The sequence below is a fragment of the Pongo pygmaeus genome, chromosome 13, assembly GCF_028885625.2.
Source record: "Pongo pygmaeus isolate AG05252 chromosome 13, NHGRI_mPonPyg2-v2.0_pri, whole genome shotgun sequence".
In the NCBI taxonomy this organism is placed as follows: Eukaryota; Metazoa; Chordata; class Mammalia; order Primates; family Hominidae; genus Pongo; species Pongo pygmaeus.
In genome coordinates, this window is record NC_072386.2 from 78,521,399 (window position 1) to 78,544,052 (window position 22,654).

Below are 22,654 nucleotides of genomic sequence, written 5' to 3' on the forward strand. Positions count from 1 at the left end.
CGGCAGGGATGGTGATGGCACAGTAGCGGATGGGAAAATGAGAACAGCTTGAAGCAAATAATACGGAATGTTCAGTTTTGCCATTATATTTAGCTACATTAATTAATCTCACTTTAAGTGAAGTAATGAATTTTAAATTTTTTCAGCTGGGTGTGGTATCGCAAACCTGTAATCTTAGCACTTTGGGAGGCCGAGGTGGGAGGATCACTTGAGATCAGGAGTTAGAGACCAGCCTGGGCAACATGGCGAAACCCCATCTCTACAAAAGCCTGTACTACTATGCCTAATCTCCACCACTTGGGAGGCTGAGGTGGGAGGATTGCCCGAGCCCAGGAGATGGAGGCTGTAGTGAGCCAAGATCACATCACTGCACTCCAGCCTGGGTGACAGAGCGAGACCCTGTCAAAAAAAAAAAAAAAAAAAATTCTATTTTATGCATAGCCACAGGTACTAATTTCAGAATTTAAAATCTAACTTTTGGTTTCTAATATTTCTCTGGAATTTTCAAGCAACTGAAAACCAAATATAGAAATTAACATTTTCTATAATAATGATTTTAAATATCACCTGTGAAAAGAATAAACAATGAAATTTTAAAAAATATTTGTTTTCTATCATCACAAAGAAGATGAGTAAAACATATTTGTTTTTAAAACATCATGGAATACACGTTTTTAAATATCATGGAATAAAAATGTTTAGGAAGACAACTGACACTATAAACTTTGACCCCAAAACTCCACTTCTGGAATCTATCCAATATCCATACACTGATATATGCATATATGTACACACAAAGCTTTTGTTTGTAATCAGAAACCTAAATGTCAAACAACAGGAGAGTAATTAAATTATGAAGCAGCCAGGAAGTGAGACTCCAGGGAGAGATGGGGTAGAGAGAGGCTCACTATGCTAGTGCTTCGACTTTTTACATGCGAGGGTACTTGTCACTTGCATAATTTGGAGGAACAAAGTTTCTTTGGTAGTTATCAAAAAGTACTTCAGAAGGCCAGGCACAGTGGCTCATGCCTGTAATCCCAGCACTTTGGGAGGCCGAGGCAGGCAGATCACTTGAGGTCAGGAGTTTGAGACCAGCCTGGTCAACATGATGAAACCCCATTCTCTACTAAAAATACAAAAGTTAGCTGGGTGTGGTTGTGGGTGCCTGTAATCCCAGCTACTCCGGAGGCTGAGACAGGAGAATCGCTTGAACCCAGGAGGTGGAGGTTGTGGTAAGGCACCACTGCACTCCAGCCTGGGTGACAGAGTGAGAGACTCTGTCAAAAGAAGAGAAAGAAAAGTAAAGTAAGGGAAAAGGAAAAGGAAAAGGAAAGGACAGAACAGAGAAGAACAGAACAGAACTTCAGGGAAGTGAATGAAGACAATAGATGATAGGTAAAGAAATTCATTGATCTTGAAATATTTTTAAAAGAATTACAACAAATTTATGTTGATTCCAAGCACAGTGTAAAACATGGATTATTACATTTGTTATGACTATACTAATAAAAATAAATTACACAGTCAATATGTACTTTGAGGATTATTCATCAAAATAATGTTCTAAGTCTATCTGTACCAAAAACAGACAAATCATCTACCTTACCTCAATGATATACTTCTCCAAAGACTTGATATCTTTAAGAGCTTCTGGATCTTGATGGATAACTACAATTTCTTTCAAAGGATACTAGGAGGAAAAGGGAGGGGAAAGTTCCCTCAGCAGCCAGTCCTCTAAAACTGCAGAAAAATGGAATATTAAATGTTTATTTGAATCTCAAGCTCTAGTCAGGCTGGACTAGTACTAAGTCATTCACACCCTCACTGCAGAAAAGGAAAAAGGCCATTGGTGGAAGCTCTCTATATTAAGAAAGCATTCCAAACACTTAATTATTTAGCTCTGTGCCATGTAAAATAGAAGTAAAATTTCAAACCTTTATGGGAATAGTTTTTCGGTCTCTGATCACTCTTCCAAGTTCAATCACAGACTGCATCTGAGATACTGCACTCTCTGTTTTCTTGTCAATCAATTCTTCTCTGAGTGGTAGAGGGAGGAATATGAAAGAGTTTAGATTTAAAAGGAGAAAACTGAAGGCACTAGGCATGCATTAAGCAAGGAAGAGGGTCAGGCTAGAGAAGTGTGGCTAGGCCCTCTTGGTGAAGCACCAGGGGAAGGGCAGCACAGTGCCTGCCGCTCAGCACCCGGCACCTCCCCAAGGAGCCCCCATGGGGCACGCCCACACCCCACCTGCTGCAGCTCTACAAAGGGGTTCCACACCAAGCATCCTTGCTACCGTGTACCAAAGTGGGCCCCATCCTGCAGCCTGAGGAGTTCATGTCAGCTGGGGTGGGAGGCAAGGCACAGATGGAGCTGGAGCAGGGAAATGCCTCCTCTTCCCCACATGCTTGAGCAACTCTCCCCTCCTTGGCACAGGTGAGGCTTATTTCTATTTGAGTCCTGCTGAACATGGGGCAGCATGAGGTAGTGGATGCTGAGTGTGTCCTTGTCCTGAACAGAAACAGGGTCAATCAGCACCTTTAGATTCTGGTACATCAATTCAGTGAGAAAAGGTGTATAGGGAGCCTGTATGAAGACACAGGACATCATGTCAGTCATATGCAGTCATCAACAACTGATCTCATTTATACTGAGAAGCAACTAAACATGTTAGAGAATGACACAGTAATATGCACCAAAATGGGCATGAGGTTACAAAACATGCCCTGTGAATGAGAAATGGCCTCATATCCCTGAAGCATAGCTGCAGGACTGTAGCTAGAAAAAACCCAAAGCACCTCTAGAATTCTGAAGGATGTCTAAAATAGAAACAGGAGCACCTAATGATGTATCAGCCAAGTCAATATGCACAGAGGATGGACTGTCCCAAACCTCAGAAACTTCATCTGTAAACTGGGGAAAATACCCGCTGCTTCACAGGATAAAGGTGATGAGATCAGGCATGGAGAGCACCAGGCACAGCACCTTGTACAAAGCAGATTTTCCTTTGGTTAATCTATTATTTTATATACTGCAATAAATTTTGTTAGTGTCTGATTTTTCAGTTTTCTGAAGTTTGTAAATATTCTATAATAAGTCACCTTTGAATTGCTTTTGCAATTTGTACAACAAAATTTTATTTTAAGCAAATCATTGAAATAGTAAGAATTTCATGAAATCAAGGTGGTCCACCTTTGCTCATAACAACCCTTCATCTCCTGCCTTCTCCTTGTTTTTCTACTCTTCCTTCCTTGTCCTAGAGCACTAGGATCAAAACATGTCCATGCAGCCACCTTATATTGGGTCCCACCGGAAAGTAGTCCCCTGAAACTCAAGCCAAATGCCACAGGCAACACAAACAGGCTCACTGGTTGGTGTTGGCAAAGTCTGGGTCCAGGCCCTGTCCAGGGTTTACTTACTGAAGCAATCTGGCTCCATATGTCTTGCAAATGATTTCAAAGCAGCTACAAATCCCTAGACCCAGAAGCCCCAACATCTGGAACAAAGAGCTTATTTGAAACGCGAAAATTGTTCCCTGACCTAAGGGAAGAGCAGCAGCCTCCTCAGCAGTGAGCCAATCTCTCCAGGTCTTTCCATGGAAGAAGGCCCAGGCTCTTCCTGGCCCTGGAGGCAAGGAAAGTTCCAGTGATCTTGCAAAGGTCCCTTCATCCCTGCTGTTTGGTGGGCTTTGCTTTACCAAACTAGGTACCAAGGTTTGGGGAAATTAAAATTAGCACATGATAGAACCATGAAAACTGGAGCTTCAGGTTTGCAAAAAAAACAGCAAGAGCACAGCATGGAAAGATGTAGCTTCTCCTGATGCAGGAAAGGTGAGGCCTAAAGCCCTGAACCCACACGTGAAGACAAGAGATACTGTGGAAAATGGAGAGACTAAGAATAGAGGTATGAATATAAAAGTCACACCATTGATCTAAATATATTAACAGAAGCCCCATTTTTTTTATCAAAAAGGCAACAGATAACTCCCTCACATTGGTATTTGAACAGGTATATTCAATAGAGCTACTAACGAGTTATATATGCCTGCAAATTCAAACTTTTTGACTCTAAGTAAAAATAGAAAATTTATATTGTGACTCTGAGTACCCCCATATTTATAAGTGAAAACAAAAGTTTTCTGGAATAATGCTTGATGCACTCTCATATATTCAATTCTATTCTACACTATTTCCTTCCCTTCCATTTCATTCCATCCCACTTTTGAAAAAGGTCATGGAAGGCCTGCAAGATGGCACATGAGAGGAGGTTAATGCCTGTGTCCTCCAGAAAAAAGGACAAAAACAGTGACTAAACAAGTTCATTTGGACTGGAGTGCTTGAGAGAGAACCCTGGACAGCAGTGAAGAGACAGAAAACCTGAGGGTCAAGGAAACCATTAGGGGTGGTCAAATAAAGGGGAAAGCAAAATACCCTGCTTCTACCACACAATCTTCCTAGTCGGGATCAGCTGGGAACAAGAAGACCATTTCCTCAGTGGGGAAAAAGGTAAGCAAACAAACTCCAGCAGTCCCATTAACATTGTGGACACCTGCATTCTTTGTTGCTGGGAACTCCTGTTAAGTGCCCACAGATTCTCAGCTCAGTTTAGGGAACTGCTTGGTGTCCACAGGGCTATACTGCCCCAGAGGAGGAGCCCACATACAGCACCATCTAGAAAGCCAAGCCATAGCTGAGTATATTCTGCTCCACGAACTAGTGGTCACTGCCTCCTTCCATCCCAGAGGCTACCCTGTCATTACAACAGGATTCTCCAGGAACGCAGCTATTGCTCTCTATATCCTAGAAAAAAACTCTCCAAGAGGTTTGCCTTCCACATCCTAGTGACTGCAACACTCTAACCGTGGACTGAGTTCTCATGCCATTGGTGTGCTCAACAACTGGGCCTGTTGCTTCCAGGACATCTCCATCTCAAGCCTGCAGACCAACCCCAGTAATCCACAGCCAGGTGTTTCCAGGGGAGTCCCATCTCAAACTGGTGAACCAACCCCTGTGACTCAGTAACACAGTCACTAGCTAGTCATGCAGCTTCCTGAGACTGCCGCCTTCCCCCACAACCCCCAATCCTGAGCAGGAAAACAAACTGCACATGCTCCTGCAGCCTAAGGTCACCAAGGCATGCACCAGTATCACCAAAATGGATAATAGCAAAAGAAAAAAAAAGGCAAGAAAAAAGCACAGATACTACACTACTGTATCCTCCTGGAACTAAAGCAGATGCAGCCCATCCAACTGACACCCTAAGATACATCTCCAGGTGAAAGTCTTTCTCTACATAAGCCACTCTATACAATTAGAACAGGTGACCATGTCAGCAGTCTCATAAATATAAACACAGGAGATAAGAAGCATGAAAATGCAATGAAACTTGACAACACCAAAGGTGCACAATTCTTCACAAAGTTACCCTAAATAAATGGAAATTTTCAAATTGCCTTAAAAGGAATTTGAAGTATAGATCTTAAGAAAATTCAATGAGATACAAGAGAATACAGATAGAAATCTTAATCAAATAATAAAAAACAAGCCATAACCTGAATGAGAAATTCAACAAAGACATAGATAACTTTAAGAAAACAAACCAACCAACAGAAACCTTAGGAATGAAGTTCTGAATGAATGAAATAAAAAGTACAACTGAGAGCTTCAACATCACACTAGATCAAACAAAAGAGAGAATTTCTGAACTCGCAGACAGGACTTTTGAAATAACCCAGCCTGAGGGAAAAAAGGAGAAAAAAAAGAATAAAAGGAAGCAAAGAAAGCCTATGAGACTTGTGCCATGATATTAAGATAACAAATTTTTGCAATATACAAGAGAAACAGAGAGAAGAGACAAAGACACAGAAAACTTATTTAACAAAATAATAGCTGAAAATCTCCCAATTCTTGGGAGAGATATGGACATCCAGTTCCATGAAGCTTAAAGGGTCCCATACACATTCAACCCAAAAAGGCCTTTTCTAAGGCACATTATAATCAATTTGTCAAAAGTTAAACACAAAGAAAAACATTCTAAAATTAGCAAGAGAGAAGCATCAAATCACAAGTAAGCAAGTCTCCTTTAGACTCTCAGGAGTTTTCACAGCAGAAACCTTGAAGGCTAGGAGAGATTAGGATGATATATTCTAAGTGATAATGACAAATCAGTTAGCAAAGAGTACTGTACTTAGCACAGCTACCTATCAAAAATTAAAGAAATAAAGTCTTTCCCAGACAAACAAATTCTTATGGAATTTGTCACCATAAGACCAGCCTGACAAGAAATGCTTAAGGGTATGCTTCAATCACAAGTGAAAGAACAATAACTACTAATGCAGAAACACAGGACACTATCAACCTGTTAAAAGTAAATTCACATTCAAATTGAGAATTCTCTGTTACCGAAATGATGCTTTAGAATCTTTCAAATCACCCTTGAGAAAGTTGAACATCAAAATAGTCAAAAAATTTTTATCTACAATGAGTTCTTAATAAATACCCAATACAGAACAATATAAATTAAGGCAAAAAAGTGCAAATTTTGTGCATTGACAGGGGACGTGGGGGGAGTACAGCATGTTTGTGTGTGATCAAAACTTTTTATCAGCTTTAGTCTATCATAACTATAAATTTTTAAATGTAAACTACAGAGTAACTCAAGAGAAAAAAATTACACCACGTATGTCAATGAAGTAAAGTAATCAGGGCTTATCAGTACGGAAACTCACCAACGCATAAAGGAAACAATAAAAGAAGAAAGAAACGAAAGATCTACAAAACAACCAGAAAACAATTAACAAAATGACACAAGTAACTTCTTGCCTTTTAATAGTATCTTTGAATATAGATGGTTTCAATTCTCCAATAAAAAGATGTAGAGTGACCGAATGGTTTTTCGTATCTGTTTCCCTAGTCCAGACACCCAAGAGTATGTCCTTCTCTTGGGCATAAGAAAATCTAGAGTTATATTTAGGGTATCATAATGTGTGGTGAAGAGTGGACCGAGCTGGCATGCTCACAATGACCAAATTATGTTGGTCATATTTTAATCCAGTACATTGATCCACTATTAACTTGTAAATAAATAATGTACTTGCTTTCTAGACACATTCTACGAAGACAAGAGAAACTGACTTTTATCTATATGGAATAATCCACTGGCGAATTTCTTTTAGGATAGACCAAAGCTGATCTAGAACATAATCTTTACATACTTGGAAGAGATGAGAGAGGACCCACCAGATGAGAAAGAACATCTGGGCTGAAAGGCTCCATTAGAACAGCAATGTGGAATGGTGCTGTGCTGGCAACTGGTAGTCCCTGCCCTACATCTTTGCAGAGGACTGGAGCCCAGAGCATGCCATGGTCAACTTACATGTTGAAGTGAAGACCTCCTTCTAGGTGTGCATGTGCTTATTACAGATATGCCACCACGCTAAGTACCCCCAGACTACAGGAAAAAATAAGAATAGATGCTGTATCCATGATCAGGAGGCACGCAGGCCAGAGTGCCAGCTGTGGAATCGCACAACCTGGGTTCAAAGCCTGGCTGGGCCATGACCACCTGGATGACCTAAGGAACGGTCTCAGGCAAATTCATAAAAAGAAGTGGAGACCCTGCCTGCCAGGAAGGGATGTGGTAAGAGGCAGCATCCAGTCAGGTCAGGGCACCGCATCCTCTCCTTGGAAGCCTGCACAGTGAGCCTGGTGGCCCTTGAGGCCACAGCAGCCATGGAGAAGGCGGGCCTGGCTCCAGGCAACATAGAGGCACTGGAGAGGCCCCAGGGGGAGCCTGGCAGGATCTGACTGGTCCTGCGCTCTGCTTCCAGGTTCTGGCCCTGTAACCCAGGGGACAGGGCCAACCAAGACAGGGCCACTGGGTGCTAGCCAGTACGTGGGCCAGGCGCCAGGCGGGAAGGGCTCTGGCGGATCAGCCCCCCACCCCCAACAGCCCCACAGGGGGGCCCATCCAGGGCCACACACCTGCCCCCAGGAGCAGGACATCCCTGAGGCTAGAGTCCAGCTGGACAAGTGGAGGGATCTCAATCTTTGCCCTTTGACTCCTCTTGTAGGCACCCTTGCTGAGCTCCTAAGCAGTCCTCCTCACCCTGGCTCTGTCACCAGCCCTACGGTGATGTCATAAACTCCCAGGTGCCCAGTGTGCACCCGGCCACAGAGAAGTGGGTGACTTAGGAGTATCCTCTCCGCTTCTGACCCTTAGTTTCATCTGTGCACAACTCGCTCAAAATGGGCAACTCACTATGCATATTTTGTTCCTGGTTCCACCGCAGGTCCTGGCCACGCCATCGGCAATGTTCTCATCTAAGCGTACCTTGTTCCTGGTTCCACCACAGGTCCCGGCCATGCCATCGGCAACGTTCTCATCTAAATGTATTTTGTTCCTGGTTCCACCGCAGATCCCGGTCACGCCATTGGCAACGTGCTCTTCTAACTAAGCATATTTTGTTCCTGGTTCCACCACAGGTCCCCGCCATGCCATCGGCAACCTGCTCGTCTTGTCCGTGAGGTCTTCCCAGCTGGCCCGGCTCACCCCATGGCTCCTACACCTGTGCCTGCCCCGGGAACCTTGGGCCGTTTCCCACTCCTCTTCAACCGTCAGCGACATCTTGGGCCTTCTTTTCCAGTCAGGTGGGACGGCACCCCTAATGAGGCTGTGTCTTATCCCTCTGAACACGGGCACCCCACAGAGGGCCCTGCCTCCTGTGGTCTAGAGCCCCCCCTCGAGGAAGAAACCCGTGCCGTCTGCTCCCAACTCCATGATGTTTGGACACCTCAGCCCTGTGAGGACCCCTCATCTCAGACGCAAGTTTAACCTCTGACTTCCTTCATTAGATGAGCAGGTGATCCCAGCCAGGCTCCCGAAGACAGAGGTGAGGGCAGAAGAGCCCAAAGAAGCAACAGAGGTGAAAGACCAGGCAGAGACCCAGGGGCAGAAGGACAAGAAAAGGGGCCCCTGTAGCAATGGGAAAGCAGCCTCCACCTCTAGGCCCCTGGAGACTCAGGGAAACCTCACTTCCTCCTGGTACAATCCCAGGCCCTTGGAAGGAAATGTCCACCTCAAGAGCTTGACAGAAAAGAACCAGACTGACAAGGCCCAGGTGCATGCAGTGAGTTTCTACTCCAAGGGACAAGGAGTCGCCAGTTCACACAGCCCTGCTGGAGGCATCCTTCCCTTTGGGAAGCCTGACCCATTTCCAGCAGTGCTCCCTGCCCCAGTTCTGGGCTGCTCCCTGTGGCCAGACAAGTCGGCCTTGAAGGTGCTGGGTAAAGACCACCTGCTCAGCTCTCCAGGTTTGCTGATGGTGGGGAAGGACATGCAGCCCAAGTATCCTGCAGCTCTTGGATCAAGTAGGTCTTCTCCATCCAGAGCTGCCGGCCACAGGTCCCGCAGGTCCCGCAGGTCCCGCAAAAGAAAACTGCCAGGGCCACCGCTGCAGCTGCAACCGACCCCTTGCCTGAAAATGAGGTGGGATAGAGACAAGCAGCCCCCACCAGCTAAGCTTCCCCGTCTATCTCCTGAGGCACTGTGGGTCAGGCTTCCCCAACAGAAGGACGCCTCCAGCAGGGCAACATGGATAAGAACATGAGGGTGTTAAGTAGAACATAAAAATCCAGGAGATGAAAACAGTCGCTTGGAAGGAGAAAGAAGACACGGCAGGGCAGGCGTGGTGGCTCACGCCTGTACTCCAGCACTTTGGTAGGCCCAGGCAGGCAGATAAGGACGTCAAGAGATCGAGACCTGAGAAGCATCTCCACCTGGTCCCCGCACCATCTGGGAAGTGAAGAGCGCCTCTGCCCAGCCGCCCCATCGTCTGGGAAGTGAGGAGCGCCTCTGCCCAGCCGCCCCACTGTCTGGGAAGTGAGGAGCGCCTCTGCCCAGCCGCCCCATCGTCTGGGAAGTGAGGAGCGCCCTCTGCCCAGCCGCCCCATCGTCTGGGAAGTGAGGAGCGCCTCTGCCCCGCTGCCCCATCGTCTGGGAAGTGAGGAGCGCCTCTGCCCAGCACTCCCCCCAACCCCCCACCCCACCACCTGGGAAGTGAGGAGCGCCTCTGCCTGGCTACCCCACCGCCTGCGAAGTGAGGAGTGCCTCTGCCTGGCACCTCACAATCTGGGAACTGAAGAGCACCTCTGCCTGGCCACAGCACCGTTATGGAAGTGAGGAGGCCCCAGCCCATCTGGGAGGTCAGGAGTGCCTCTGTCAGGAATACCCACTATCTGGGAAGTGAGGAGCCCCTCTGCCCTGCTCCCGCACCATCTGGGAAGTGAGGAGGAGCCCCTCTGCCCTGCTCCCGCACCATCTGGGAAGTGAGAAGCGCCTCTGCCCGGCGCCCAACTGTCTGGTAAGTGAGAAGCGCCTCTGCCTGGCCGCCCCACCGTCTGGGAAGCAAAGAATCAGACTCTGCCCTGCCCCCCTACCATCTGGGAAATGAGGAGCGCCTCTGCCAGGCAATCCCACCATCTGGGAAGTGAGAAGCGCCTCTGCCCAATCTCACTGTCTGGGAAGTGAGGAGCACCTCTGCCCCGCTCCCGCACCATCTGGGAAGTGAGAAGCGCCTCTGCCCAATCCCACCCTCTGCCAAATGAGGAGTGCCTCTGCCCTGCCCCCGCACCGTCTGCGCAGCAAGGAGCGCTTTTGCCCAATCCGACCATCTGGGAAATGAGGAGCGCCTCTGCCCTGCTCCCGCACAGTCTGGTAAGTGAGGAGCGTCTCTGCCCTGCCCCCCTACAGTCTGAGAAGTGAGGAGCGCCTCTGCCCGGCAATCCCACCATCTGGGAAGTGAGGAGCGCCTCTGCCCGGCTATCCCACCATCTGGGAAGTGAGGAGCGCCTCTGCCCTGCCCCCACACCATCTGCGAAGTGAGGAGCGCCTCTGCCCTGCCACCGCCCCACTGGGAAGTGAGGAGCACCTCTGCCCAGCAGCCACCTTGTCTAAGTGAGGAGCGCCTCTGCCCAGCAGCAGCCATGTCTGGGAGGTCAGGAGCGCCTCTGCCCGGCTGCCCCACCATCTGAGAAGTGAGAGGCGCCTCTGCCCGGCTGCTGTGCAACCCTCCGAGTGTGACGTGACAGCCTTGTGTGTGATCTTTCTGCCCTCCCCAAGTTTGCATTTTCGACATTAAAGTTTACTTTTATTTATTTATTTATTCATTTATTTTTAGACGGAGTCTCGCTCTGTCGCCCAGGCTGGAGTGCAATGGTGTGATCTGGGCTCACTGTAACCTCCGCCCTCGGGGTTCAAGCGATTCTCCTGCCTCAGCCTCCTGAGTAGCTGGGATTGCAGGCCCGCGCCACCATGCCAGGATAATTTTTTTTTTTTGTACTTTCAGTAGAGACGAGGTTTCACCATGTTTTTCAGGCTGGTCTCAATCTCCTGATCTCGTGATCCACCCACCTCGGCCTCCCAAAGTGCTGGGATTACAGGCTTGAGCCACCACACCCGGCTAAAGTTTACTTTTTAATTAAAAAAAAAAAAGAGATGGAGACCATCCTGGCCAACATGGTGAAACACCGTCTCTACTGAAAATACAAAAATTAGCTGGGCGTGGTGGCTCCCACCTGTAGTCCCAGGTACTCAGGAGGCTGAGGCAGGAGAATGGCTTGAACCTGGGAGGTGGAGGTTGCAATGAGCCAAGATCGTGCCACTGCACTCCAGCTTGGCCTCAGAGCGAGACTCCGTCTCAAAAAAAAAAAAAAAGTAAGACATGGCAAACTGCAGTGCCACCCAGCCTGCCCCTGCTGTCTCCACACCTGCTGAGACTCCCTGCCCCCGGCCACCTACACTTCATAGATCCCAGCTCCTCCTCCTCCCTCTGACTTGGCCCACGTGGCTGCTGGGCCCCTCACCCTGCCTGTCCCTCCACCTTCTCCCACACCAAGAATTGAGTGAAATTTGATATCCATAATTCCGAACTCTTCCCTGGCTCTTCCCACTGACCTTGCCCCCATTTTGGGGGTTCCACCTAATGAGAAAGGAGGCTGCCCTCACTCATTTGCAGCTTTAGCACCTCTGACCTCTCACCCCTGCCGCGCACCTCCTAGCCCCGCATCTTTCTCCTTCCAGCCTCCCTTCAGAAGGGAACCTCCTACACCCATATGTGTGCGTTGTTCTCCTCCTCTTTCCTTCCTGACTCCTCTCCCAGCCCCTTCCCCCCGGATCGCTATCACCCATCAGCAGATGAATTCCACAGCAGCCATTTCCACCATCACAGCAAAGGCATCTGACCACCTGACCTTGCAGCCTCCTTTAGGCCCTCAGCTCTTTGCTATGGACATGACTCCTGCTACTAATGCTGTGATTTTCAGATCTTCACCAAGCTCCAGAGTGAGCACTCTTAATTTCCCAAATTCAGTGCACAGCAGAGGCACCCTGGAAAGACGTCGGCCTACGTCTGCCCGGCTACATTCATATTCTCCAGCCCCCCCCCCCCCAGCCCACACTTGGGGCCCCCGATGGCCAGCAATGAAAAGCCTCTGTGCCCAGTGCCCTAGTTTTCCGAGCCTTCCCATCGGGGCTTCTCAAGGCACCTCCAGTTTAGGGAGCAGCGCCTCTGCAACATCCTCCTCCAGAACAGATGGTGCGATGGGGGACGGCACCACAACTGCTGCGACTGAACACAATTAGGGTCCCCATTCAGAAAGAGCACCTGAGACCCACTGGTACACACAGGTGGTACGACGGGGAACAAATAAGCAGCAAGTCTCCCTCTACATATGGTCCCCATGAATGGACATTGCTCCTGGAGGAAGGGGCTCAGCCCCTCGAAGTTAAATTTAAGCTGCTCTCTCCTTATGGAAGCCAGAGGCCCAAAACCTCAAAGTATGTGTGTGCGTGTTGGAGGGTGTGAGGGTGATGAGCCCAATCAGAACCACAATGTATTTGAGACATTTCCCTCTGGACAGAAGCAGCAGCCAGCATGTGTCATCATCAGCTGTGCCCTCCCTGGCTTGACTGTTCATCTGGCTGACCCAAGCCCCCAGGCAGGTTTCTATTCTTTGAACTGGCAGGATGCCCGCTATTTACAGGTGCCCCCTTCCCCTTGTCCATTTACTTTGATGGGCCCTTCTCTCTCCTGATTGTGTGTCTTAAAAGCTTATTCTTGTTGCTCTGCCTCTGCTCATGTGTGTATATATTTTATATCTTATATATTTTAATTTTTATTAAATATTATAAATTATATGTAACCTTAAAACTAGATGTAAAGAATGTATGCATATAGATATCTTGTAACAATAAAACCTAAAGAAACTTGCAGATCAACAAATGTAGGGGCCTCATAAAATTCAAATGACCATTTTAATGTAATGGAACAAAGGCAGAACAGTCACTCCCCTCCGCCGTGAGAAAGTGGCGCTCCCTGCCCACGTGCAGACTCTCCTGAGATCCGCCTGTTGGCGGTGTGCTTTGCAGTAACTGGATGCTTCCACCCCTTGTCCCTATGTAAGTTATACAGAGGCGTCCTTTGTATATCCTGTAATGAAATCTTTTGGCCTTCACTTGGTGAGAACACAATATTTCATATTAACTCCCTGTGCATTTTTTTTTAATTTCCCTATAAAAAAGAAAACGTCACACCCTGGCATAAAAAAATATTAAATAGATTAAAAATGCAGGCCTTGAGAGGGTATGGAAGCTCTCTGTTAAGTCGATCATCCAAATGAACCAAAACATGTTGATCAGTTACATCTCCAGCAATATGACACTGTAGGCATCTGGTCTCCTCCATTATCATTTTATTTACAAAATCAGGCTTCAGGCCAAAGCTGAGTGAGTGCTGCCGAGTGACTCAGCCCCTACAACCAGAAGCATGAACTTCAGCCCTGACCACAGCAGATGAAAGGCTGGTGCTCCCCTCACCTTGAGTGCTCATTTGATGGAGAAAGGCTGGGCCTGGGCCCTACCCATCACAGTGCTGGTCCTAGTACCTGCCCACGCATGGCCTGAGCTTCTGTGATCAGGTAATATAAAGGTACTAGAGCTCAAGGATTGCATCTAACTCCTGGACCCTGGATCCCTGCCACATGTCTATATGCTGGCCCAGAAGGCTGTGTGCCCTGGGGATGTAGAAAGTTCACATGATTTGGCTGGGCACAGTGGCTCACACCTGTAATCCTAGCACTTTGGGAGGGCGAAGTGGGCAGATCACTAGAGGTCAGGAGTTCCCTAGTCCAGACACCCAAGAGTATGTCCTTCTCTTGGGCATAAGAAAATCTAGAGTTATATTTAGGGTACCATAAATTGTGGTGAAGAGTGGACCAAGCTGGCATGCTCACAATGACCAAATTACATTGGTCATATTTTAATCCAATACATTGATCCACTATTAACTTGTAAATAATGTACTTGCTTTCTAGACACATTCCAGGAAGACAAGAGAAACTGACTTTTATCTATATGGTATAATCCACTGGCGAGTTTCTTTTAGGACAGACCAAAGCTGATCTAGAACATAATCGTTACATACTTGGACGAGACGAGAGAACCCACCAGACGAGAAAGAACATCTGGGCTGAAAGCCTCCATCAGAAGAACAATGTGGAATGGTGCTGTGCTGGCAACTGGTAGTCCCTGCCCTACATCTTTGCAGAGGACTGGAGCCCAGAGTGGGCCATGGTCAACTTATATGTTGAAGACCACCTTCTAGGTGTGCATGTGCTTATTACAGATATGCCGCCATGCTAAGTACCCCCGGACTACAGGAAAAAATAAGAATACATGCTGTATCCATGATCAGGAGGTACACAGGCCAGAGCACCAGCTGCGGAATCGCACAACCTGGGTTCAAAGCCTGGCTGGACCATGACCACCTGGATGACCTAAGGAAGGGTGTCAGGCAAATTTGTAAAAAGAAGCAGAGCCCTGCCTGCCAGGAAGGGATGTGGTAAGGGGCAGCATCCAGTCAGGTCAGGGCACCGCGTCCTCTCCATGGAAGCCTGCGCAGCGAGCCTGGTGGCTCTTGAGGCCACGGCAGCCATGGAGAAGGCGGGCCTGGCTCCAGGCGGCATAGAGGCACTGGAGAGGCCCCAGCGGAACCTGGCGGGATCTGGCTGGTCCTGCGCTCTGCTTCCAGGTTCTGGCCCTGTTAACCCGGGGGACAGGGCCGGCCAAGACAGGGCCACTGGGTGTCAGCCAGCGCCTGGGCCAGATGCCAGGTGGGAAGGGCTCTGGCGGATCAGCCCCACACCCTCCACAGCACCACAGGAGGAGGGGGGGCATCCAGGGCCACACACCTGCCCCCAGAAGTGGGACGTCCCTGAGGCTAGAGAGTCCAGCTGGACCGGTGGAGGGGCCTTGCCTTTTGCCCTGACTCCTCTTGTAGGCACCCTCGCTGGGCTCCTGCTCACTCCTCCACACCCTGGCTCTGTCACCAGCCCCATAGTGATGTCATAAACTCCCAGGTGCCCAGTGCGCACCCGGCCACAGAGAAGTGGGTGACTTAGGAGTATCCTCTCCGCTTCTGACCCTTAGTTTCGTCTGTGCACAACTTGCTCAAAATGGGCAACTCACTAAGCATATTTTGTTCCTGGTTCCGCCGCAGGTCCTGGCCACGCGATTGGCAACGTGCTCTTCTAAGCGTATTTTGTTCCTGGTTCCACCACAGGTCCCCGCCATGCCATCGGCAACCTGCTCGTCTTGTCCGTGAGGCCTTCCCAGCTGGCCGGGCTCACCCCGTGGCTCCTGCACCTGTGCCTCCTGCACCTGTGCCTCCTGCACCTGTGCCTGCTCCGGGAATCTTGGGCTGTTTCCGATTCCTCTTCAACCCTCGGCGACATCTTGGGCCTTCTTTTCCAGCCAGGTGGGATGTCGCCCCTAGGAGGCTGTGTTTTCTCCCTCGGAACACGGGCACCCCACTGAGGGTCCTGCCTCCTGTGGGCTGGAGCCCCCCCTCAAGGAAGAAACCCGTGCTGTCTGCTCGCAACACCATGATGTTTGGACACCTCAGCCCCGTGAGGATCCCTCGTATCAGAGGCAAGTTTAACCTCCGGCTTCCTTCATTAGATGAGTGGGTGATCCCAACCAGGCTCCCAAAGACGGAGGTGAGGGCAGAACAAGAGCCTGAAGAACAAATGGAGGTGAATCAGGTAGAGACCCAGGGGCAGCAGGACAAGAAAAGGGGCCCCTGTAGCAATGGGGAAGCAGCCTCCGCCTCTAGGCCCCTGGAGACTCAGGGAAACCTCACTTCCTCCTGGTACAATCCCAGGCCCTTGGAGGGAAATGTCCACCTCAAGAGCTTGACAGAAAAGAACCAGACTGACAAGGCCCAGGTGCATGCAGTGAGTTTCTACTCCAAGGGACAAGGAGTCGCCAGTTCACACAGCCCTGCTGGAGGCATCCTTCCCTTTGGGAAGCCTGACCCAGTTCCAACAGTGCTCCCTGCCCCAGTTCCGGGCTGCTCCCTGTGGCCAGACAAGTCGGCCTTGAAGGTGCTGGGTAAAGACCACCTGCCCAGCTCTCCAGGCTTGCTGATGGTGGGGGAGGACATGCAGCCCAAGTATCCTGCAGCTCTTGCATCAAGGAGTTCTCCTCCACCCAGAGCTGCCGGCCACGGGTCCGGCGAAAGAAAGCTGTCAGGACCACTGCTGCCGCTGCCACCGACCCCTCCCCTGCAACTGAGGTGGGATAGAGACGAGTTTCCCTCATCCGCTAAGCTTCCCTGCCTATCTCCTGAGGCACTGTTGGAGCTGGGTCAGGCTTCTCAAGGGGAAGGACGCCTCCAGCAGGGCAACATGGATAAGAACATGGGGATGTCCAGGAGATGCAAACAGCTGCTTAGCAGGAGAAAAAAGACATGGCAGGGCAGGCGTGGTGGCTCACGCCTGTAATCCAGCACTTTGGGAGGCCCAGGCGGGCGGATCAGGAGGTCAAGAGATCGAGACCTGAGGAGCATCTCTGCCTGGTCCCTGCACCATCTGGGAAGTGAGGAGCGCCTCTGCCCAGCCGCCCCACTGTCTGGGAAGAGAGGAGCGCCTCTGCCTGGCCACCGCCCCATCTGGGAGGTGAGGAGCACCTCTGCCCAGCACTCCCACCCCACCGCCTGAGAAGTGAGGAGCGCCTCTGCCTCGCTAGGCCTCGCCTGGGAAGTGAGGAAAGTCTCTACCCGGCCGCCTCACAGTCTGGGAAGTGAAGAGCACCTCTGCCCAGCCACTGCACCGTCTGGGAAGTAAGGAGGCCCCAGCCCAGCAGCCGCAGCATCTGTGAGGTCAGGAGCGCCTCTGTCGGGCAGGCCCACCGTCTGGGAAGCGAGGAGCGCCTCTGCCCGGAACCCAACTGTCTGGTAAGTGAGAAGCGCCTCTGCCTGGCCACCCCACCATCTGGGAAACGAGGAATGCCTCTGCCCTGCCTGCGTATCATCTGGGAAGTGAGGAACACCTCTGCCCGGCAATCCCGCCACCTGGGAATTGAGGAGTGCCTCTGCCCAGTCCCACCGTCTGGGAAGTAAGGAACGCCTCTGCCCTGCTCGCGCACCATCTGGGAAGTGAGGAGCGCCTCTGCCCTGCCCCCGCAAGGTCTGCGAAGTGAGGAGCGCCTCTGCCCAATCCCACCCTCTGTGAAGTGAGGAGCGCCTCTGCCCTGCCCCCGCACCGTCTGCGCAGCAAGGAGCGCCTTTGCCCAATCCGACCATCTGGGAAGTGAGGAGCGCCTCTGCCCTGCTCCCGCAGTCTGGTAAGTGAGGAGCGTCTCTGCCCTGCCCCCCTACCGTCTGGGAAGTGAGGAGTGCCTCTGCCCGGCAATCCCACCATCTGGGAAGTGAGGAGCGCCTCTGTCCGGCAATCCCACCATCTGGGAAGTGAGGAGCGCCTCTGCCCTGCCCCCGCACCGTCTGCGAAGTGAGGAGCTCCTCTGCCCTGCCACCGCCCCACTGGGAAGTGAGGAGCACCTCTGCCCAGCAGCCACCTTGTCTGGGAAGTGAGGAGCGCCTCTGCCCAGCAGCAGCCATGTCTGGGAGGTCAGGAGCGCCTGTGCCCGGCTGCCCCACCATCTGAGAAGTGAGGGGCGCCTCTACCCGGCGGCTGTGCAACCCTCCGAGTGTGACGTGACAGCCTTGTGTGTGATCTTTCTGCCCTCCCCAAGTTTGCATTTTCGACATTAAAGTTTACTTTTATTTATTTATTCATTTATTTATTTTAAGACACAGTCTCGCTCTGTCGCCCAGGCTGGAGTGCAATGGTGTGATCTGGGCTCACTGTAACCTCTGCCCTCCGGGTTCAAGCGATTCTCCTGCCTCAGGAATAAATAGGAGCCTTATACAGAGTAAAGGAAACAGGATAAAAAGAATTAAAGTTGGAGCCGTTCCACTTTTATATTATTTAACTAATATCTGAATTGATAGGAACATAAACAATTACTTGCACGTTTTCCTCTCAATGCTAAGTTAAAGTATTTTTTGTGATGTACATGTATTTACTTAGACAAGTATTAGCTGAAGAACCTCCCCATTACTCACAATTACGGCAATCCACATTAAGATAACGTATGTCTTACTTTGAACTGTAGATCCTCATTCTAGAGCCAAGGGCCCTGACATATATTGTACTGCCAGATTGTAAGAAAGAATCTAGTATTTCTTAGTCCTTACTTAACATGTATAAGCTAACAAGATTTCTGAAAAGGAACTAGAGCTATAAGGTGTTATAAAACTTCTATTTCTATTTTTGGCAGAATAATACAGAATAGATATAAATGGAGAATGCTGCAGCAAGTAGGTGCCGAAGGCAGCTCTAGGCCAAAGGGTACTAGAAAGCCAATCATCTTACTGTAAGTCTGCAAAGAGAAAGCAGAACACTAAACAAGGTTTCTAGGGCCATGACACAATCCTCCAACCCATTTTCACCCTAATGAGTAAAAAGGAAATGTAAACATTAAACTGTTAAAATAAGTGTTTATCATTAAAAAATAAGTTTATTAAAAAGAGGCTATCTTCAAAGAGCATGCAGCATATAGACAGGACATGAGACAGAGAAAGGAGAAAGGGCCACGACCACAGGCCATCCACGGTCGGTGCCACGAGGGTGGCCCTGCAGGTGAGTGCAGGAGGCCTGGCCAGGATGTGCACCTGCTGTCCCACTGACTATCCCCACCTGAGGCGAGATAGGGAAGTAGAGCTTAACTGTAGGACCCGAAGGATGAAGGTAGAATGGATCTACCCACAACAGACAGAAACAGTTGCTAACCAAAAACTTTAAAGTACCTTTAAATAAGATTTCTTATGTTAAAAAAGTATACACTGTGTATTAAAAAAATACCAATTCATCGTAGGAAAAACAATGATAATGAAAAAATTTCAATCATAATTAAGTTATCCAGAGACAATTACTGAAAGCATCTTAGTGTATGTCCTTCTAGATATTTGTGTGTGAGATACATCTGCACAAAAATGAAATTACAGTTGTGTTGCAGGCTTTTATTATTAATGCCTTTTAAGACATGACTGGCCAGGTGTGGTTCACACCTGTAACACCAGTGCTTTGAGAGGCTGAGGCCGGTGGATCACCTGAGGTCAGGAGTTTGAGACCAGCCTGGCTAGGTGAAACCCTGTCTCTGCTAAAAATACAAAAATTAGCCAGGCGTGGTGGTGCACACTTGTAACCCAGCTACTGGGGAGGTTGAGGCAGAAGAACCGCTTGAACCCGGGAGGCAGAGGTTGCAGTGGGGTGAGATCATGCCACTGCACTCCAGCCTGGGTGACAAGGGTGAAACTCCGTCTCAAAAAAAAAAAAAAAAAAAAAAAGACATGACTAATGGGTAATGGGAGCCTTCATTGGGCCTGCAGTCAAGAGACCTCGCTCTATTATGCATCATTGTTATTTCTGTGCCTGGCTTAAGTCCTGAGACTAGGACCTATGCTCTGCTCATCCTAAACCCCCAACAGCTACAGAGGAGTTCTGTCCACAGTAAATAATATCTGACTCCCTTGTGGTAGAAGGAAGTACCCCTCTCAATATTAAAGCCATATCTGCCATTATTTTTATAAAATATTTGCATGATTTTATTTTGAATTTTAAGGTCTGCTCAGTGTAGTCCTGTTTGTGCCCTGACATTCTCCCTCCAATATGACATGTACATAATTGTATGGTGAAAATAATGCAAAATGACTTGTAGAACTTATAGATCCCTATCCCTCAAATGATAAATATACTTAAAATGCAATGTAAAAGGAAAAGAAAAACAAAGCTTCAAAAACTGAGAGCAATTGAAAATGTTCTCCCTTCTGGCTATTCTCATATTTCTTCTACTTTCAAACTTCATACACTTTTTGCTTTTCCCAACAGCAGTCTGCACTTACCTTTAATCTTCTGCGGTTCATTCTAACATACCAATTGGTCAGACTATCTACAAACTTGACCAGGCGAGGCACCACAGTATAAAGCCTATAAGCTAAAAGTAAGACAAGTCAATCAGGCAGCAAGTGGGTTACCAGGCATCTGGGGTGGGGAGAGGGCTGGATACAACAAAGAAGGGGCAGCTCCTTCCATCCAAGTGCCTCCACTTACTAAGGAGGAAAGAACCAAAATGAAGCAATCACATAATGACTGTTTGTTGAGGATGTGCTACATGGCAGTCAGTGTTTGGGGCTGCACACAAAAAAATCACCACGTGAGCCACATGCGAATTCCCATTGGTCAGTGAGAAAAGCCAAAAACTCCAGTATGTGTGGATCAAAGTCCAAGGCTGCCCACTACACAACTGTCGGAAATGCCGTTTACTCAGAGTTGTGCAATTTGACAGCATCAACAATGCCCAACTTCTTTCCATTGTATTACACTGTACTTCAACTAAAAGACAAAAAGCACAAATCAGATGCTAAGAGGCACAGCATAGGCTAGCGATTCTCAAACAAAAGCAATTTTGCCCCATGGGAAACATTTGTCAATGTTTGGAGAAACATTTTGCTTGTCACAACTTGGAGGGTAGCACAGTGCTACTGGAATCTAATGGGCAGACCCAGAGATGCTGCTCAGTTATAACGCACAGCACAGCCCCACCACAGAAGATGACCTGGCCCAAACTGTCCATAGTGCTGCAGTTAAGAAACTCTGGCACAGGCTATGAATAAAATAGAACTGGCCTTCTAAACATAACAGTCGAGTAAAAACAGCATCAGAGGTAGTGAAGGTCTTGAGGAATTAGGATTTGAAGGGTTCCCTGAGAAACTCAGAGATCAAGTAGGAAAGAAAGGGTGTTTAGCCAATTGTCTGAGGCAAGGCTTATTTTACAAATTCTCATTCACCTCCCCTTTAATTAATACTCTTTGTTACATAAAAACAAACACCAAGAACAAAAAGAATAAGACCAATACTTAGAAACAAATACAATTTATAGTAATGAAAAGAGTCCAGGGAGTGTTGTTAACGAGGCTTCTGGTCTAAGCTAAGAGATGAGAAGTTGCAATGGGTAGAGCTGCTCTCTGCTGCTTTTCACGAAGACCAGAACTCAGGTGCCAGTGGGCTGAGCCCCAGGCCAGAGTCGTTAGCTGGTCACACTTTCTTCTACAGGTGATTTCAGTAACTGAGAAAGCCCAGGTTTTCTATGTTCTTGTTTCAACTCTGAGGGAGTACATGAACCCAAATAGAACCCCGCATACAATGAATAAACATACAACACACAGGGGCAGCAGCAGCAGCCACTACCCAGGCCACCACCACCCTCTGAGGCAGGTCCTCTCACACCCAGAGTGCTGCTGAGGGAGTGGAGGACATGAAGCTGACAGGCCGGCAGAACCGGGACTTAAACACGACCCACAAAACGTGGCTGCCGACCTCTAGTTTCCAGGCAGACCAGGATCCAGCCAGGATGCACACTCTCCAGACCCAGCTTCACAGGTCATGGCAGCTGGTGCCCAAATATTGAAGGGGGTCCGGGCAACAATCCCCACGTTTCCCACCCACTCGTATCACTCAGGAGGGAAAAGTGGACACAGGTGTGAGCATGTCTGGGGAGTGTGTGCTGGGCTGCCAGTGCTGCCCTCGCCAGGGCAGCACTAAGCCTCACACTCACTTCCATCTTCATCTATGTCTATCTGAGCAACAACAGCTGGACTGTCGTGATCCTTCTACATGTTTAACAAGGTGGACAAATCCTGTAGCAGTCCTTCTGTGCTAAATAGGGCAGCACCGCCTACTCCAGGGAGCAGCATGTGCCCGTATCTAGGCTAATGGTGAATCCCAGGTCTGTGGCGGCCGCTGCTCCTGCCCAACAGCAGCAGGAACCGCAGAGCCCTGTAAGGGTGGATTTGCCTTGCCCTCTTTTGCCCTCACTGTGACCCGGGCCTCTGTCCACCCACTTCAACTGATTATCTAAGGTGTCCTAGATTTCTCACCTGGACCTATGGTTGTGACTATCTCAAACCTTAAGGAAGCCAACATAATGTACTTTTTGAATCTCTGTAAAATTACCCAACAAACTCACTGTTGTTAGTTAATAGAAATACAGCAAAATGTCCATTTCATTATTGCTCTTCTGACTTTTCTAATTTTTCTGGAAAAGAAGGGGTCTATTTAGTAATGAAAATAGACCTAAAAATAAGTTATAAGTGCATTAATAACAAGTATTATTTATTGAGTACCTATCATCTGCCAGCTACTTTATGTAAATCGTCTCTACTTAAGCCTTACAAACACTACTGGGCATTCTGCAGATAAA

At 48.7% G+C, this 22,654-nt stretch overlaps 2 protein-coding genes across 2 annotated transcripts in view; one reads left to right on the top strand and one right to left on the bottom strand.

The window, feature by feature from the left end:
* LOC129043506 (isoleucine--tRNA ligase, cytoplasmic-like) overlaps nucleotides 1–22,654 on the bottom strand; it is a 77,819-nt gene that overhangs the window by 14,716 nt on the left and 40,449 nt on the right. Inside the window, 5 exon segments of the mRNA XM_063650132.1 lie at nucleotides 1,607–1,690; nucleotides 1,935–2,037; nucleotides 2,463–2,584; nucleotides 18,769–18,846; nucleotides 20,298–20,389. Of these exon segments, the coding sequence (XP_063506202.1) occupies nucleotides 1,607–1,690; nucleotides 1,935–2,037; nucleotides 2,463–2,584; nucleotides 18,769–18,846; nucleotides 20,298–20,389 (479 nt within the window).
* On the top strand, nucleotides 12,867–18,130 carry LOC129044631 (putative UPF0607 protein ENSP00000381418). The gene has a single exon (XM_054502648.1). It carries the CDS (start codon nucleotides 15,508–15,510, stop codon nucleotides 16,834–16,836), a length of 1,329 nt encoding a protein of 442 aa, XP_054358623.1. The 5' UTR covers nucleotides 12,867–15,507; the 3' UTR covers nucleotides 16,837–18,130.